Raw genomic sequence first — 19,800 nt, 5'->3', positions numbered from 1 at the left:
CCGGCGGGCCGGGACTGCCGGCACTGTAACCCCCAGTTGTACGCAGGCGCGGTGCCGGCTCCAACATGGCGGCGGTGACGGCGGTTGGGAGATGGCGGCGGCTGCTGACGGTTTCCCGTCTCGCCGCGCGCCCGCCTCAGGTAACGGGACCGGGGGCTAGTATCGGCTCGATGGGCCGAATGGCCTCATTCTGCTCCTATCGCCCCCTGGATGGACAAAACTATCTCTGTGTGTCCTCTCTTAGAGTCGGGCCACTCTGTCCAGTCATAGAAATATAGAAATATAGAAAAATAGGAGCAGGAGGAGGCCATTCGGCCCTTCAGGTGTAGACTAGCACCTGGTGCAGTTCGGGGCATTGGGTATAACAGTAAAATAGGTGCAGGATGAGGCCATTCGGCCCTTCAGGTGTAGACTAGCACCTGGTGCAGTTCGGGGCATTGGGTATAACAGTAAAATAGGTGCAGGATGAGGCCATTCGGCCCTTCAGGTGTAGACTAGCACCTGGTGCAGTTCAGTGCATTGGGTATAACAGTAAAATAGGAGCAGGAGTGGGCCATTCGGCCCTTCAAGTATAGACTAGCCTCTTGCAGTTCAGTGCATAGAGTATAACAGTAAAATAGGTGCAGGATGAGACCATTCGACCCTTCGAGTATAGACTAGCACCTCTTGCAGTTCGGGGCATTGAGTATAACAGTAAAATAGGTGCAGGAGGAGGCCATTCGACCCTTCAAGTATAGACTAGCACCTCTTGCAGTTCGGGGCATTGAGTATAACAGTAAAATAGGTGCAGGACGAGGCCATTCGGCCCGTCGAGCCAGCACTGCCATTCACTGTGATCATGGCTGATCATCCACAATCAGTTCCCCGTTCCTGCCTTCTCCCCCATATTTGTCCCTTGAGCCCCAAGGGCTAAATCTAACCAGACCCTTCTCAGTTTGACATCATTGTTCTTGTCCCTAGAATGACTGCAGCTCCTCCAGCGCTGCCTCCACGATGTACCCGGGGGTGGTGGAGTCGACAGAGGAGTTCAAGTTTGTGGAGAGGCTGATTCCACCCGCCACCGTGCCAGTGCCCCCGAAACACGACCGTTACCCCACCCCGTCCGGCTGGTGCCCACCACGAGGTCAGTGCCACCCCACGCCCACCGACAAGTAACCGCCGCCTTTATTTTGCTGACCCGGGTTCCATCCCGACTACGGGTGCTGTCTGTGCGGAGTTTGTACGTTCTCCCCGTGATCTGCGTGGGAGATCTTCAGTTTGGGTTTGTAGGTTAATTGGCTCGGTGTAAATGTAAAATTGTCCCTAGTGTGTGGTGGGTAGTGTTAATGTGCATGGATGAAGTATCTTCTCACCCTTCAACGTTCCAGAGAAAACAATCCGAGTCTGTCCCACCTCCCCCTGTAGCTGAAAGCCTCTAATCCTGGCAACGATCTGGTGAACCACCTCTGCACCGTCTCCAAAGCCCCCACATCATTCCTGTAATGGGGGAGACCAGAACTGCACGCTATACCCCAGACCAAAGGGCTGCACATGGAGCTCCTCTCTAGTTGGTGAGAGGACGGTTCAGTTGCCTGATAACAGCCGGGAAGAAACTGTCCCTGAATCTGGAGGTGTGTGTGCGTTCGTTTTCACACTTCTGTACCTCTTGCCCGATGGGAGAAGAGGGAGTGAGACTGGTCTGTGATGATGCTGCTGGCCTTGCCAAGGCAGCGTGAGGTGTAGATGGAGGCGATGGAGGGAGGTTGTTTTGTGTGTGTGATGGTCTGGGCTGCAACTGTCCACAATTCTCTGCGATTTCTTGCAGCCTTGGATGGAGCTGTTCCCAAACCGTGCCGTGATGCATCCCGATAAGATGCTTTCCACGGCACATGTGTAGAAATTGGTGAGAGTTGTTGGTGAGTGCTGATAGATTGCATCTACTGCTTATTGCTTCACCGGTGTGTGTGATCGGATTTTAATCTTTTCCAGACCCACCTCCGGACTTGCCGTACATTATCCGACGTTCCCGGATGCACAACCTCCCTGTTTACACGGACATCACCCACGGCAACAGAAAGATGACCGTCATCCGTAAAATCGAGGGTGACATTTGGGTACGAGTTCATTCTGTTTGTGTCGTCACGAGTAGTATGGTGCAGTGTGAGACCCGGGTTCCATCCCGACTACGGGCGCTGTCTGTATGGAGTTTGTACCTTCTCCCCGTCACCTGCGACGGTTTTCTCCAAGATCTTCTGTTTTTCCCACATATCAAAGACGTGTAGGTTTGTAGGTTAATTGGCTTGGTGTAAGTGTAAATTGTCACTAGTGTGTGTGTGTTAATGTGCGGGGATCGCTGGTCAGCACGGACCCTATGGGCCGAAGGGCCTGTTTCCGCGCTGTATCTCTACACTAAAGTTTGCCATGATGTTTATAGTTTAGTTGAGGCCCTTCGACCCACCGGCTCCGTGCCGACCAGCGATCCCCGCACACTAACACTGTCACACACACACACACACACACACGCTAGGGACAATTTACACTTTTACCAAGCCAATTAACCTACAAACCTGCACGTCTTTGGAGAGGTGTTCTGTATTATTTTCTAGCGTCCAATTGCTCCCAGACCTTTCACTCTTCTGTACGTTTCAATGAGGTCCCCCCTCAATTCAGCGGGTACAAGCCCAGTGCCGTCAAAAGCTCATCATATTTCAACCTTGGATAGAGTGGATGTGGAGAGGATGTTTCCACTGGTGGGAGAGCCTAGGACGCAAGGTCATAGCCATAGAATTAAAGGACGATCTTTTAGGAAGGGGATGAGCAGAAATGTCTTTAGTCAGAGGGTGGTGAATCTGTGGAATTCTTTGCCACAGGCGGCTGTGGAGGCCACAAGTCAGTGGCTATTTTTTAAGGCAGAGATAGATAGATTTTTGATTTGTACGGTGTCAGGGGTTGGCAGGAGAATGGGGTTAGGAGGGAGAGAATTACTTCTCTAACTTCAAGTAGCCCTTGCTTTCTCCCTCCTTCCCCTCCCCCTTCCCAGTTCTCCCACCAGTCCCATTGTCTCCAACTACATTTTGTCTCTGTAGCACCCCCTCCCCTGACATCAGTCTGAAGAAGGGTCTCGACCCGAAACGTCGCCCATTCCTTCCCTCCAGTGCCTGCCCGCTGAGTTACTCCAGCATTCTGTGTCTTATCAGCCACACTGTCACCCGTAAAATCGAGGGTGACATTTGGGTACGAGTTCATTCTGTTTGTGTCGTCATGAGTAGTATGGGTGCAGTGTGAGACGTGGGTTCCATCCTGACTACGGGCGCTGTCTGTATGGAGTTTGTACCTTCTCCCCGTCACCTGCGACGGTTTTCTCCGGGATCTTCTGTTTCTTCCCACATTCCAAAGACGTGCAGGTTTGTAGGTTAATTGGCTTGGTGTAAATGTAAATTGTCCCCAGTGTGTGTGTAGATAGTGTTAGTGTGCGGGGATCGCTGGTCGGTGCGGACTCGGTGGGCCGAAGGGCCTGTTTCCGCGCTGTAATCTCTAAACTAAAGTTTGCCATGATGTTTATAGTTTAGTTGAGACCCTTCTTAACATCCACGCTTGAATGGCGGAGTAGACTTGATGGGCCGAATGGCCTAATTCTACTCCTATCACTTATGACCTCATGAACCTCCCTTGTCCCGTTTCAGACGCTGGAGAAGGACGTGAGAGACTTCCTGACGCAGACCTGTGGAAAGACGCCAATGACCCAGGTCAACGAGGTCACCAGGATCCTCAGGGTCAAAGGTTACTTCGACAAAGAACTGAAAGCATGGCTGCTGGAGAAGGGCTTCTGAGATCTGTGAGTGCTTTCACCGCTTTGCTCTTCAAAGGCTGAGACTGTTTGATTAAAAGATTCTTCTGTTGGAAAACACTTGTTCTACGTCTTAAAGTGTATCGCCATCTTCGTCCGTCCCCATGCACCTTCCCCCCACCCACCCCGACGGGAAAAGCTGAGGGCGCAGGACAAAATGGCCACAGTATTTTAGTTCCTAGGGTCTCCCCAGCAGGGTTGAGGTGATCCACAGCGGCCCAGAGGAAGAATAGAGTAACTCAGCGGGTCAGGCAGCATCTGTGGAGAACATGGATAGGTGACGTTTCACAGAGTGCTGGAGTAACTCAGTGGGTCAGGCAGCATCTGTGGAGAACATGGATAGTTGACATTTCACAGAGTGCTGGAGTAACTCAGCGGGTCAGGCAGCATCTGGGGAGAACATGGATAGGTGACGTTTCACAGAGTGCTGGAGTAACTCAGTGGGTCAGGCAGCATCTGTGGAGAACATGGATAGGTGACGTTTCACAGAGTGCTGGAGTAACTCAGCGGGTCACATGTCCCTGTGTATATTGTAAATTGTCCCCAGTGTGTGTAGGATGGTGCTAGTGCTCGGGGTATCGCTAGTGGGCGCGGACTCGGGCCGCAGGTTTTGGTTCCACGCTGTAAATAAGCTCACGCCCTGTGCACTGGTCCTGGAATTTCTAAATCTTAATCTAATCCTCATTTAAGGGCTGTGGGCTAACTGCAAATGGTGGAAGGAGCTCAGGTAGCTAACATGGATAGTAGAGTTGGTCTAAAGAGGCAGAGAGAGAGTACTCAGGATGACTGTGTTATTTTGATGGGTCAGTGATCGGTGACACTCAATGCTATGGTTGAGAAAGGCCGGGTCAGGCACGGCCCAATGACTAATCCGCCAACTCCCTGAATCACCGGACAACTTATTCCAGGAAGGGAGAGGTCAACTCCTAGTTTTGTGCAGGAAGGAACTGCAGATGCTGGTTTAAATCAAAGATAACCACAAACTGCTGGAGTAACTCAGCGGGACAGGAGAGAAGGAATGAGTGATGTTTCAGTTCCAGACCCGTCTTCAAACTGACTTTTAGCTCTTAGTTTAGTTTGGAGATACACAGCACAGAAACAGGCCCTTCGGCCCACAGAGTCCATGCCGACCAGCGATCCCCGCACACTAACACTATCCTACACACACTGGGGACAATTTACATTTACGCCAAGCCAATTAACTTACAAACCCGCACGTCTTTGGAGTGTGGGAGGAAACCGGAGCGCCCGGGGAAAACCCACGCAGGTCACGGGTAGAACGTACAGACAGCACCCGTAGTCGGGATCGAACCCGGGTCTCTGGCGCTGTGAGGCAGCAGCTCTACCCGCTGCGACACCGTGACGCATGTTACAAATCATAAAGACATTTGCAAAAGTACATCAGAATGAGGCATTTCTTTCAATTTGTACTTCCGACATCGCCTCGGTAATCTCATGTTCAACAGCACTTCGGGAAGTTTCCACTCGTGCTTTAATCATCGGGTTACAGAAATGTTGGTGTACATCGTAGGGAAGTGAGAGGAGACACAGGCGTGTGAACAATGACAATGTTTAGATTCAGATTCAGATTCAGATTCAATTTTAATTGCCATTGTCAGTGTACAGTACAGAGACAACGAAATGCAAGTGTGTTTACAACACACACTGACTGATATACAGTCAACCCTCATTATTATAGACTGACTAACACATTTCAGACATAACCCACTGTCTATTTAAGAGGACAGACACAAAAAGCTGGAGTAACTCAGCTGGACAGGCAGCATCTCCGGAGAGAAGGAATGGACGATGTTTCAGGGCGAGACTGTCTGAAGACGGGTCAAGGCCCATTCCTTCTCTCCACAGATGCTGCCCGTCCCGCTGAGTTACTCCAGCATTTTGTGTCTATCTTCGGTTTAAACCAGCATCTGCAGTTACTTCATACATATGTCTGTTTAACAACATAGGCTGCCAGTTACAATACAGACACCATTGGCATTGGCAAGGCATTGAATCTGGCAAGTTGTTGAGATTGTTCTAACTGTTAAATAATAGCTTTGCATAGGGAGGAACTGCAGATGCTGGTTTAAAGTGAAAATAGACACAAAAAGCTGGAGTAATCCAGCGGGGAAGTGTTTGTGTTTCAGGGAGTGACCACCACGTTTACAGATACAGCGCGGAAACAGGCCCTTCGGCCCACCTAGTCCGTGCTGACCAGCGATCCCCGCACACTAACACTATCCTGCACACACTGGGGACAATTTACACTTATTCCAGGTGTACAAACCCAAGCCAATGAACCTACAAACCTGCACGTCTTTGGAGTGTGGGAGGAAACCGGAGATCTCGGAGAAAACCCACGCAGGTCACGGGGAGAACATGCAAACTCCACACAGACAGCACCCGTGGTCGGGTTGGAACCCGGGTCTCCGGCGCTGCATTCGCTGTAAGGCAACAACTCTACCCCTCAGCGCCACCCTGACCGCCCGTCACTGCTGAGGTCGGGGAGAGAGATCGTGGGAATGTTTCTCCGATACAGACCTTTTCTCCACATCCTCGATGGTCTCGGGGAGGGCGACATTCCGAGTTTCCAGGAGGAAGGCGGCTGTGATCCCGGCGGCCATGGCCATCCCTCCGTAGATGGTGTGTGGGAGAATGGACACGTAGTCACCGCTCATCCTGATGATGGGCGCCATCATTGACCCGAAGCGAGCCATAGTGCTCACAAGCCCCATGCCCGTCTGCCTGTGGTTGGGCCCAGAGAGAGAAAGACCATTTAACTCAGTGTGGGCACAAACTGCAGACAGACACAGAGTGTTGGAGTAACTCAGAGGGTCAGGCAGCATCTGTGGAGAACATGGATAGGTGACGTTTCACAGAGTGTTGGAGTAATCCAGTGGGTCAGACAGCATCTGTGGAGAACACAGAGTGCTGGAGTAACTCAGCGGGTCAGGCAGCATCTGTGGAGAACATGGATAGGTGACGTTTCACAGAGTACTGGAGTAACTCAGCGGGTCAGGCAGCATCTGTGGTGAACATGGATAGGTGACGTTTCACAGAGTGCTGGAGTAACTCAGCGGGTCAGGCAGCATCTGTGTGGAGAACATGGATAGGTGACGTTTCACAGAGTGCTGGAGTAACTCAGTGGGTCAGGCAGCATCTATGGAGAACATGGATAGGTGACGTTTGGGGTTGAGACCCTTATTTAGACCCAATCCATGTTCTCTACAGATGTCTCCAGACCCGCTAAGTTATTCCAGCACTCTGTGTCTTTTTCTGCCAGCTGGCATCTGCAGTTGTTTGTTTCTCCACTGTGATGAAAAGCTTTGTGTCAGTCGGGCAGGGCTGGGGTTAAAGTTGTTGTTCCTAGCGTTAGCTTTTCCTGGGTCAAATGTTCGAGCTGTTGTTGACTTGCTCCCGTGCTTGTGAAGGCCCCTGGACATCCGCACTCTGGGCCGACACCTCCTGTCAGTTTACCCTGGTCAGAAGGTGACATTGCTGCCCGCGGTGGCCGCGGGGTCCATGGTCCAGCCGAGACTCCACACCATCAGCTGTGTCTCTCCACGAGGCACCTCCTCGGACGGGCAGTTGCTGTGTCCACTCTCAGGGAGAGGACGTGAGGTGAGTGTCCACTACCAACCTACCCCACTCCTCTCGTCAAGTCAAGAGAGTTTATTGTCATGTGTCCCAGATGGGACAATGAAATTTTTCCTTTGCTTCAACACAACAGAATACAGTAGGCGTGAATGCAGAACAGATCAGTGTGTCCATATGCCTCTGCTAGTGCTGTCTACAACTGAGTCATGGATGCAGCCCAGACCATCACACACACACAAACCGACCTCCCATCCATCCACCGCCTCCATCTACACCTCACGCTGCCTCAGCAAGGCCAGCAGCATCATCACGGACCAGTCTCACCCCCCGGTCACTCCCTCTTCTCCCCTCTCCCATCAGGCAAGAGGTACAGAAGTGTGAAAACCAACACACACCTCCAGATTCAGGGACAGTTTCTTCCCGGCTGTTATCAGGCAACTGTGAACCGTCCTCTCACCAACTAGAGAGCGGTCCTGACCTCCCATCCACCTCATTGGAGACACTCGGACTATCCTCGATCGGACTTTACCTTGCACTAAACATTATTCCCTTTATCCTGTATCTGTACACTGTGGACGGCTCGATTGTAATCGTGTATTGTCTTTCCGCTGACTGGTTAGCATGCAACAGAAGCTTTTCACTGTACCCCGGGCTCAATCCCGACCACGGGTGCTGTCTGGAGGAGTTTGCACGTTTTCCCCGTGACCTGCGTGGGTTTTCTCCGGGCGCTCCGGTTTCCTCCCACACTCCATAGACGTGCAGGTTTGTAGGTTAATTGGCTCGGTGTAAATGTAAATTGTCCCCAGTGTGTGTGTGTGTAGGATAGTGTTAGTGTGCAGGGATCGCTGGTCGGCACGGACTCGATGGGCCGAAGGGCCTGTTTCCGCGCTGTATCTCTAAACTAAACTAAAATCTCCAATATTTGTTCAGAGCTGCATGACGTCTGTGTCTTTCTGTTTACACTGCCCTTCGATAAATGTTTATCATGTATAGTCCAGGACATAGATTATACGAATGGTGAAATCAGGTTAGAACTTGACAACACAGTGGTTAGGCAGCACTGGAAACATTATGTGCAGAATAGTTTAGTTTAGTTCAAAGATACAGCGCAGAAACACCGAGTCCGCGCCGACCAGCGATCCCCGCACACTAACACTATCCTACACACACTGGGGACAATTTACACTTACACCGAGCCAATTAATCTACAATACAATGAACTTTATTTACCCGTTAGGAACTTTGGTTTCTGCAGCCATACAGCAAGAAGAAACAATTTTACAAGACATAGAAACATAGAAAATAGGTGCAGGAGTAGAGGCCATTCAGCCCTTGAGCCTGCACCGCCATTCAATGTGATCACGGCTGATCATCCAACTCAGTATCCCGTACCTGCCTTCTCTCCATACCCCCTGATCCCCTTAGCCACAAGGGCCACATCTAACTCCCTCTTAAATATAGCCAATGAACTGTGGCCTCAACTACCCTCTGTGGCAGAGAGTTCCAGAGATTCACCACTCTCTGTGTTAAAAAAGTTCTTCTCATCTCGGTTTTAAAGGATTTCCCCCTTATCCTTAAGCTGTGACCCCTTGTCCTGGACTTCCCCAACATCGGGAACAATCTTCCTGCATCTAGCCTGTCCAACCCTTTAAGAATTTTGTAAGTTTCTATAAGATCCCTCCCTCAATCTCCTAAATTCTAGAGAGTATAAACCAAGACACACACCCAACACAATTTGCACAAACATCCATCACAGTGAATCTCCTCCTCACTGTGATGGAAGGCAAAGTCTTGTCTCTCCCCTGCTCTCGATCCTCTCCCTATGTTAAAGCCCCCGGCGGGCGATGGCAAGTCCCGCGGCCCCTGAACCCGCGCCAGGTGATGTCAGGCCCCGCTCCGGGTCGTTTTCAGCCCCGCAACTCGGGCAGGAGGAGCTGCCGCTGCGGGAGCTCCGATAAGCGGCCTCCCACCAGGGACCACGTCACGAAACGTACTGAATAGTGAAAGGCCTGGATAGAGTGGATGTGGAGAGGATGTTTCCACTGCTGGGGGCACAGCCTCAGAATTAAAGGACGTTCCTTTTGGAAGGAACTTTAAAATATCCACTGACTTGTGGCCTCCACAGCCGTCTGTAGCAAAGAATCCCACAGATTCTCCACCCTCTGACTAAAGAAATTCCTCCTCATCTCCTTCCTAAAAGAAAGTCCTTTAATTCTGAGGCTGTGCCCTCTGGTCCTAGACTCTGGACTCTCCCACTAGTGGAAACATCCTCTCTATCCAGGCCTTTCACTATTCTGTACATTTCAGTAAGGTCCCCCCTCATTCTTCTAAACTCCAGCGACTACAGGCCCAGTGCCGTCAGACGATCATAGAAACATAGAAACATAGAATCATTGTACACTAACCTACTCATTCCTGGGAAGGTTCTTGTGAACCTTGGACTATAATTCATAGGAGCAGAATTAGGCCATTCTGGCCCATCAAGTCTACCCCACCATTCAATCAATCAACCTCCCCATAACCCAACCCGTACTAATCGATCTATCTCTGCCTTACCCATTGATGTGACCTCCACCACCGTCTATGGCAATGAGTTGTGGTTGTGTTATCCCCAGGTGATGTGTCGGTGACTCTGGTGTGTTGAAAGCCGCCGGTCTCTCCAGCCCAACCAGGACGTGCCAGGAGCTGCGGTCCAGTCGATGCCATGGCCTTTGCGGTCATCCTGGAGGCAGTGGGAGGCACGGGGAAGTTCCAGGCGGTCCTTGTCCTCCTTCTGTCCTTCCCGATTCTCTTCATGGCCAGCCACAACCTGCTGCAGAACTTTGTTGCAGCCGTCCCTGACCACCGATGCCGTCTGGGTCTGGGTCTGGGCCACAAACTCAACGTGACATGGGAGCCTCTGGCCGGGGATCTTGTGACCCTCTTTGTGCCCGTAGACCAGCAGGGGCGAGCGGACAAGTGCCGTCTCTACACCGAACCGCAGTGGCACCTCCTGTGGCCCAACGGTACGCGGGGTAACGGGAGCGGGGCGGAGACACAGCCGTGTACAGATGGGTGGGAGTACGACCGCTCCCAGTTCAGTAACACCATCGTGACCGAGGTAGGGACACTCGTGTCCGTCTAAACACCGTCTGTGCCCCGTCCAGTCCATCTAGACACTGTCTGTGCCCCGTAATGTCCGTCTAGACACCGTCTGTGCCCCGTCTAGACACCGTCTGTGCCCCGTCTGTACCCATCTAGACGCTGTCTGTGCCCCATCCAGTCCATCTAGACATTCTGTGCCCCATTGCGTCTGTTTAGACGCTGTCTAGACGCCGTCTGTGCCCCGTTCCGTCCGTCTAGACACCGTCTGTGCCCCGTCTGTACCCTTCTAGACGCTGCCTGTGCCCCGTCATGTCCGTCTAGACACCATCTGTGCCCCGACCAGTCCATCTAGACACTCTGTGCCCCATCGCATCTGTCTAGACGGCGTCTGTGCCCGTCTCGACACCGCCTGTACCCAGTCGAGTGTCTAGATGCCGTCTGTGCCCCGTCGCATCTGTCTAGACGGCGTCTGTGCCCGTCTCGACACCGCCTGTACCCAGTCGAGTCAGTCTAGACACCGTTCGTGTCCCGTCTTGTCCGTCTAGAAGGACACGGTTCTGATTCTGCTCGTATGTGTGGTGACCATCGCTGGCATTGACTGACTAGCGGTCAATGTGGGGGTGATGTGGAGGGGGGCGGGCGGAGAGGACATCTCCGTGACGATGCTGACCCCTTGCATTGACAGTGGGACCTGGTTTGTGAGCGGCACGCTCTGAGACACCTGGTGCAGTCTCTCTACATGGCCGGGGTTCTGACCGGCTCAGTCGTGTTCGGGAGGCTCTCCGACAGGTAAGGTGTTCCGGACGAGCTCAACGTCTCAGCTCGACAGACACAGAGTGCTGGAGTAACTCAGCGGGTCAGGTATGCAGCATCTGTGGAGAACATGGATAGGTGACGTTTCACAGAGTGCTGGAGTAACTCAGCGGGTCAGGCAGCATCTGTGGAGAACATGGATAGGTGAATAACACAAAGAAACTTTATCGATTACAGTTTAATAACAGGAAAAAAATTAATCCTAAAATTTTGGAAAGGCCCTACGGCCCCCACAATCAGAATGTGGATTATAGAAATGACGGAGACCTTAAACGTGGAAAGAATTAGACTTGCCCTGTTGGACAAACAGGAATTATTCGTTGGAACATGGTCTCCTTTTATTGAGTACTTAAAGGGTCAGAATAGTTCAGCACAGGAACCTGACTAGCACCCGGACTAAAGATTGGATGAAATACTACACTTTGAAATATACGAACATATCTCGAACGATGTCTTTAAACTTAAACAAACTTTTCCATTCTTCCTTAATTACCTTTTTCACCCCTCTCTCCTTTTTTTTCTTTTTTTTTTTTTTTTTTTTTTTTTTTTTTTTTCCTTTTATTTTCCCCCTCTTTTTCCCTCTTCTTTCCCTCTATTTCACCTATCCTTTTAGTTCTATCTAGTTATTAAAAAAAAAAATAAAATTAAAATTTAAAAAAACAAAAAAAAAAACATGGATAGGTGACGTTTCACAGAGTGCTGGAGTAACTCAGCGGGTCAGGCAGCATCTGTGGAGAACATGGATAGGTGACGTTTCACAGAGTGCTGGAGTAACTCAGCGGGTCTGGCAGCATCTGTGGAGAGAAGGAATAGCTGACATTTCGGGTCGAGATGCTTCTTCGGGGGGGGGTTAGTGTATTCGGCCTCAGAATTAAAGGACGTTCCTTTAGGAATGAGATGAGGAGGAATTTCTTTAGTCAGACGGCTGTGGAGGCCAAGTCCATGGATATTTTGAAGACAGAGATAGATAGATTCTTGATTAGTACGGGTGTCGGGGGTGATGGGGAGAAGGCAGGAGAATGGGGTTAGGAGGGAGAGATAGGTCAGCCATGATTGAATGGTGGAGTAGACTTGATGGGCCGAATGGCCTAATTCTGCCCAATGTCAGATGAATCCAATGTCCCGTGATCCAAAGATCACCTCTCCTGTTCAGAAGCTCAGCTGGATTGGTGAAAGATTCAACGCTTCGTTTAGTTTAGGGACACATCATGGAACAGGCCCTTTGGCCCACCGTGTCCGCACTGACCAGTGACCCCCGCACACTAACTCTGTCCTACACACACTAGGGCAGTTTACACGTATACCCGTAGGTTAATTGGCTTGTTATAAGTGTAAACTGTATGTAGGATAGTGTTTGTGTGCAGGGATCACTGGTCAGCGCGGACACTGTGGGCTGATGTGGCTGTTTCCGTACTGTATCTCAAATCTAAAACTAAATGAAGCAGTGTGTGTGTGTGCGTGTACCTGAGACCAGGTGAGAATAATCCTTTGCAAGTGAGAATCATACGCGACCAGGTTAGAATTATACCTGTACAGGTGAGAATGATACATGTACAGGTGAGAATGATACATGTACAGGTGAGAATGATGCATGTACAGGTGAGAATGATACATGTACAGGTGAGAATGATACATGTACAGGTGAGAATAATACCTGTACAGGTGAGAATGATATGTGTACAGGTGAGAATGATACATGTACAGGTGAGAACGATACATGTAACTAGGTGAGAATGGTACCTGTACAGGTGAGAATGGTACATGTACAGGTGAGAATGATACATATAACTAGGTGAGAATGGTACCTGTTTACAGGTGAGAATGATACATGTACAGGTGAGAATGATACATGTACAGGTGAGAACGATACATGTACAGGTGAGAATGATACCTGTGACCAGGTATGAATGATACATGTACAGGTGAGAACGATACCTGTGACCAGGTATGAATGATACATGTAACTAGGTGAGAATGATACCTGTACAGGTGAGAACGATACATGTACAGATGAGAACGATACATGTACAGGTGAGTATAATACCTGTACAGGTGAGAACTATACATGTACAGGTGAGAATGATACCTGTGACCAGGTGAGAATGATACCTGTACAGGTGAGAATGATACATGTACAGGTGAGAACGATACCTGTACAGGTGAGAATGATACCTGTGACCAGGTGAGAATGATACCTGTACAGGTGAGAACGATACATGTACAGGTGAGTATAATACCTGTACAGGTGAGAACGATACATGTACAGGTGAGAATGATACATGTACAGGTGAGTATAATACCTGTACAGGTGAGAATGATAGCTGTACAGGTGAGAACGATACATGTACAGGTGAGAATGGTAACCATGATGCTGGGCCAGGTGTGATGTCTCTGTGTGTTCCAGGTATGGCCGGCGCACCTTGCTGCTCTGGTCCCACTTCCAGCTGGCCGTGTCGGGCACCTGTGGAGCGTTCTCCACCTCCTTCCCACTCTTCTGCTTCTGGAGGTTCCTGTCCGGCATGGCGCTGCCGGGGATCACTCTCAACACCCTGTGCTTGTGTACGTGAGACCTCTGCTCCTGCTCGCGATAGTGAGGGTGGGGGGTTGTTGGTGGTTGAGAGGAACGCCCAAGATAGCGAACACAGGGAGTGCCTGTGTTAATCATCCCGTCTCTTAAGGTCATGTGATAGGAGCATAATTAGGCCATTCTGCCCATCGAGTCCACTCTGCCATTCAATCATGGTTGATACAAGATACAAGATAGATTTTAATTGTCACATGTGCCAGATGGCACAGTGAAATGAATTCCCATACAATAAAAATAAACAGGACTCAACACACTATAGAATTGAACACAAAACATCCCCACACAGCAGAACCAAAGTTTCCCATTGTGTGGGAAGGCACCAAAGTCAGTGATCTATCTCTCCCTCCTAACCCCATTCTCCCCATAACCCCTGACACCTGCACTAATACTAATCAAGAATCTATCTATCTCTGCCTTAAAACTATCCACTGACTTGGACACGTCAGCCATCCATTTCTCCCCAGGTGCTGCCTGACCTAGTGCAGCTTTTTGTGTCGATCTTCCATCGAAACCTTTCGTATTCATCGACACTATCCCACCTGCCCACATTTGTCCCAACTGCCTCCAAACCAGTCTGATGCTATCTATTACTCCAACTTGCCCAAATGTCTCCTATGCCCTTCTAAATCATTCCCACCCAGCTACAGTAGTCCCTCCTGCCTGCATTTGGTCCATATCCCTCCCAATCTGCCCTTTCCATGTACCTGCCGACCTGATGGTGTCCTGCCGTGTTGTCAGCTCACCTGTGCTCCCCCTCTCTTCCCCCCCGCCCCACCACCACCACAGGTCTGGAGTGGATCTCCACCAAAATCCGTATGCCAGTCATCACCTTCTGCAGCTACACGTACACAGCTGGCCAGCTGTTGCTGCCCGGAGTAGCCTACCTGATCCGTGACTATCGCTGGCTACAACTGGCCATCACTCTCCCGTCGTTCCTCTGCTTCCTGTACTCCTGGTAAACAGTGACCGGCATGGCGGGGGCGGGGTGCGGAGACACATGGGGAAAACATAGAAACATAGAAATTAGGTGCAGGAGTAGAGGCCATTCGGCCCTTCGAGCCTGCACCGCCATTCAATATGATCATGGCTGATCATCCAACTCAGTATCCTGTACCTGCCTTCTCTCCATACCCCCTGATCCCCTTAGCCACAAGGGCCACATCTAACTCCCTCTTAAATATAGCCAATGAACTGGCCCTCAACTACCCTCTGTGGCAGAGAGTTCCAGAGATTCACCACTCTCTGTGTGAAAAAAGTTCTTCTCATCTCGGTTTTAATCCTGGACTTCCCCAACATCGGGAACAATCTTCCTGCATCTAGCCTGTCCAACCCCTTAAGAATTTTGTAAGTTTCTATAAGATCCCCTCTCAATCTTCTAAATTCTAGAGAGGGAAGAGGGTGGGGGTTCGAGATAGAATAATAGGGGAGGGTCTCAGAAACATTGTGTATCGTGTACTCGTGTATCACAGCGGGTAGAGCTGCTGCCTCAGAGACCCGGGTTCAATCCCAACTACGGGTGCTGTCTATACGGAGTTTGCACGTTCTCTCCGTGACCTGTGTGGGTTTTCTCCAGGTGCTCCGGTTTCCTCCCACACTCCAAAGACGTGCAAGTTTGCAGGCATCGCTGTAAATTGCAGGCAAGTTTGCAGGCATCGGTGAAAATTGTCCCTGGTGTGTGTGGAATAGTGTTGGTGTGCGGGTCGGCATGGACTTGATGGGCCGAACGGCCTGTTTCTGCACTGTATCTCTAAACTAAACTAGATTGGGGGGGGTTCAGATACACTGTGGGAGTGGAAGGGGGAGAGAGGGTCACAGATTAGCATCTGTCAGAGAATCATAGTCACACACAGTGCAAACAGGCCCTTCGTTCCAACTTGCCCATGCTGACCCATCTACACTAGTCCCACCTGCCTGTGTTTGTACCATGTTCATAAGACATAGGGGCAGAATTAAACCATTCGGCCCATTGTGTAGGAAAGAACTGCAGATGCTGGTTTACACCAAAAGCCGGAGTAACTCAGCGGGTCAGGCAGTATCTCTGGAGAGAAGGAATGGGTGACGTTTTTGGTCGAGACCCTTCTTCAGACTGAGCCAGAGGAGAGGGAAACGAGAGATATAGTGGTCCTTGATTCCCCTACTCTGAGTGAGAGACTCTCTGCGTCTACCCGATCTATTCCTCTCGTGATTTTATACGTGGTGGGAGGTAGTGGCCTTTCGGCCCATCTGCCTGAGTGGTGATGGCGTGCTGCTATCCCTGTCTGCAGGTGGTTTCCTGAATCGGCCCGCTGGCTGGTGATGATGAACAAACCTGAGGAGGCCCTGAAACATCTCAAACGAGTGGCCAATCTCAATGGCCGTGGCCAGCAGGGTGAGGAGGTGACCGTCGCTGTAAGTGTCCACCCGCCCCACACACACACACACACACACACACACACACACACACACACACACACACACACACACCGACACACATACACACGCCCACACACACCACATACACACACACACACACACACACACACACACCGACACACACACACACACACACACACACACACACACACACACACACACCGACACACACACACACCCACCCACACCCACACACACACACACACACACGCACCGACACACACACACACACACACACACACACACACACACACACACACACACACACCGACACACACACACACACACACACACACACACACACACACACACACACACACACACACACACCGACACACACACACACACACACACACACACACACACACACACACACACACACACACACACACACACACACACACACACACACACACACACACACACACACACACACACACACACACACACACACACACACCGACACCCACACACACACACCGACACACACACACACACACACACCGACACACACACACACCACCCATACACACTTGCACTCACACCGCCCTGAAGATCAGCTCTGTGTGGGCATGCTCAGATTCAGATTCAGATTCAGATTCAATTTTAATTGTCATTGTCAGTGTACAGTACAGAGACAACGAAATGCATTATGCTGGGCCGAAGGGCCTGTTTCCGTGCTGTATCACTCTGTGACAATGACTTCAGTAACAGTTCCGTTTACTATAGAGATACAGCGTGCAAACACACCCTTCAGGGTAAAAAAAACCCTGCATCTACCCGATCTATTCCTCTCGTGATTTTATACACCTCTATAAGATCACCCCTCATCCTCCTGTGCTCCAGGGAGTAGAGACCCAGCCTACTCAACCTCTCCCTGTAGCTCACACCCTCGAGTCCTGGCAACACCCTGATCAGTCTGAAGAAGGGTCTCGACCTAATCCTTTCCTCCACAGATGCTGCCTGACCCGCTGAGTTTCTCCAGCATTTTTGTCCAACTTCCTGGTAAAGCAGGCTGTATTCTTGGACCCAATCTGCAGATTAATCCCCCCCCAGCCCCCCGTTGATCAATAAAGTTGTATCGTATCTGCTGCCGTCCCTGTGTCTCTTGTTCTGACCGTGTGGTGTCTGTGTTTCCCTAAGATGGTGGAGTGCAACATGCAGGCGGAGCTGAGGAGCAGCAAGGAGAGCTTTGGTGTGTTGGATCTGTTCAAGACGCCCGTCCTACGGAGAACAACCTTCTGCTCCGCACTGGTCTGGTAATTCCCTCCCCCCCCCGAGCTACCACCATCACACGTCGACAATGGATAATAGGTGCAGGAGTAGAGGCCAGTCGGCCCTTACACACAACACACAATACAATTTATTTGTCACTTGAACCTCATAGAGGCTCAAGTGAAATGTTGTTTCTGCAGTCATACATACAAGAAAAAAAAGACCCAAGACACAACACAATTTACACAGACATCCATCACAGCGCATCTCCACCTCGCTGTGATGGAAGGCAAAAAAACGTATCTCTCCCCTGCACTTCCCTCTCCCCCGATGTCAGAGTCAGAGTCAGAGCCCCCGGCGGGCGATAACAATTGTCCCGCGGCCATTAACGCCGCGCCGGGTGATGCAAGGCCACGCTCCGGGTCTTGTTGTTGGAGCCCCGGGCGGGCGCTAACAAAGTCCCGCAGCCGTTGAAGCCACGCCGGGCGATGATGTAAGGCCCCGCTCCAGGTCATCCTCGACCCCGCTACTCGGGCGGGAGAAGTCGCCGTTGCGCAAACCCCGAAAAGCGGTCTCCCAGCAGGGACCCGCGGGCTCCCGGTGTCACTGTCCACCAGACCTGCAGTTGGAGTCTCCGATTCTCCGGGGTCGGATCGCAGCAGCGCGCCACCACCGCTCCTCCCGCTCCGGACTCGGCCAGCTCCACGATGGTGAGTAGGTCCGCAGCTCCGTGACTGGAGCCCCAGGACGTTCCTGCTGGAGGCCGCTCCACGGTGCAGCCCCAACGACAACGGAGACACGACAGGGAAAGGTCGGGTTCTCCGTGCAGGGGAAACATTTTTAAAGTTTCCCCCACACACACACACACACACACCATCAAAAAAATAAAAACTACATTAAAACGGGACAAAAAATAACAAAAAGACAGACGGACTGCAGAGGCCGCTGCGATGTGAGTCGCGCCGCCCACCGCCCTTCCAGCCAGCATCGCCATTCAATGTGATCATGGCTGAGCATCCCCAATCAGTACCCCGTTCCTGCCTTCTCCCCATATCCCCTGACTCCTCAGTGTGGGAGCAAACCGGAGCACCCGGAGAAAACCCATGTGGTCACGGGGAGAACGTGCAAACTCCACACAGACAGCACCCGTAGTCAGGATGGAACCCGGGTCTCTGGCGCTGTGAGGCAGCAGTTCCACCCGCTGCGCCATCGTGCCGTTTTCCCGGAGACTGTGACCTCTGTGGGTCCGGCACAATGTATAATCTAGAAAGGCTCTGGAACAAAGGGTGCTGGAAACTCAGCGGGTCAGGCAGCATCTCTGGAGAGAAAGAATAGGTGACGTTTCGGGATGAAACCCTTTTTTTAATTTTTTTTTTATGATACTGCCTGTAAGGGAAATTCATTTCGTTGTCTCAAATTGAGACAATGACAATAAATTTGAATACAATACAAAAGAATACAATACAATTCAGTCTGTTCTCCACAGATGCTGCCTGACCCGCTGAGTTACTCCAGCACTCTGTGAAACGTCACCTATCCATGTTCTCCACAGATGCTGTCTGACCCACTCATTTACTCCAGTTATGGTGCAGCAGCATCTATGGAGCGAAGGAAATAGGCAACGTTTCGGTCCGAAATCCTTCTGGAAATAGGCAACGTTTCGGGCCGAAACCCTTATGGGTTTCGGCCCGAAACGTTGCCTATTTCCTTAGCTCCATAGATGCTGCCTGACCCGCTGAGTTACTCCAGCACTCTGTGAAACGTCACCTATCCATGTTCTCCACAGATGCTGCATGTCTGACCCGCTGAGTTGCTCCAGCTCCAGCACTCTGTGTGTCTCTCTCTACCTATCTCTGGGGTCTCCATGGGGAGCTGGGAGATGGGCGTTGATGCACACAGTCTGACCGCTGGTTCCACTGTCTGCAGGTTCTCCACCAGCTTCTGCTATTATGGCCTGGCCATTGACCTGCAGGGCTTTGGGGTGGACGCATACCTGATCCAGCTGATATTCGGGGCGGTGGATATCCCGGCCAAGCTGGTTGGCTTCTGTACTATGAACTACATCGGGCGCAGGTTCTCCCAGGCCTCCTCCCTGGGCATGGCCGGAGTGATCATCCTCATCAACATCTTCATCCCTCAAGGTAGGAGGATGTTGCCGGGACTAGAGGGGGTGAGTTACATAGAAACATAGAAATTAGGTGCAGGAGTAGAGGCCATTCGGCCCTTCGAGCCTGCACCATTCGCCATTCAATATGATCATGGCTGA

At 51.0% G+C, this 19,800-nt stretch overlaps 2 protein-coding genes across 3 annotated transcripts in view; both read left to right on the top strand.

Moving 5' to 3' along the window:
• Positions 1–3,886, top strand: LOC129694350 (39S ribosomal protein L49, mitochondrial-like). The gene is made up of 4 exons (XM_055631054.1): positions 1–140; positions 961–1,123; positions 1,969–2,093; positions 3,663–3,886. The coding sequence occupies exons 1-4, from the start codon at positions 66–68 to the stop codon at positions 3,807–3,809; spliced, it is 510 nt and encodes a 169-aa protein (XP_055487029.1). The 5' UTR covers positions 1–65; the 3' UTR covers positions 3,810–3,886.
• A 2,864-nt stretch (positions 3,887–6,750) lies between these two features.
• LOC129694348 (solute carrier family 22 member 6-A-like) overlaps positions 6,751–19,800 on the top strand; it is a 17,902-nt gene continuing 4,852 nt past the window's right edge. For both annotated transcript variants that reach the window (XM_055631052.1, XM_055631051.1), the window contains exons 1-8: positions 6,751–7,447; positions 10,039–10,523; positions 11,193–11,296; positions 13,725–13,879; positions 14,694–14,862; positions 16,172–16,295; positions 17,463–17,578; positions 19,461–19,675. In XM_055631052.1, the coding sequence (XP_055487027.1) occupies positions 10,128–10,523; positions 11,193–11,296; positions 13,725–13,879; positions 14,694–14,862; positions 16,172–16,295; positions 17,463–17,578; positions 19,461–19,675 (1,279 nt within the window). In that variant the 5' untranslated portion in view covers positions 6,751–7,447; positions 10,039–10,127. The remainder of the gene's footprint in view (positions 7,448–10,038; positions 10,524–11,192; positions 11,297–13,724; positions 13,880–14,693; positions 14,863–16,171; positions 16,296–17,462; positions 17,579–19,460; positions 19,676–19,800) is intronic.

This window comes from Leucoraja erinacea, unplaced genomic scaffold (assembly GCF_028641065.1).
Source record: "Leucoraja erinacea ecotype New England unplaced genomic scaffold, Leri_hhj_1 Leri_633S, whole genome shotgun sequence".
In the NCBI taxonomy this organism is placed as follows: domain Eukaryota; kingdom Metazoa; phylum Chordata; class Chondrichthyes; order Rajiformes; family Rajidae; genus Leucoraja; species Leucoraja erinaceus.
Note: the sequence above shows the minus strand (reverse complement) of the source record. Positions and strands in the feature narration are given on the sequence as shown.

Bases quoted from the DNA above. Each gene is read 5' to 3' on its own strand.
- LOC129694350 (XM_055631054.1), top strand. From the start codon at position 66: ATGGCGGCGGTGACGGCGGTTGGGAGATGGCGGCGGCTGCTGACGGTT. The intron at 1,124-1,968 runs GTCAGTGCCACC...AATCTTTTCCAG, and splicing joins CGGCTGGTGCCCACCACGAG to ACCCACCTCCGGACTTGCCG. The intron at 2,094-3,662 runs GTACGAGTTCAT...GTCCCGTTTCAG, and splicing joins AAATCGAGGGTGACATTTGG to ACGCTGGAGAAGGACGTGAG.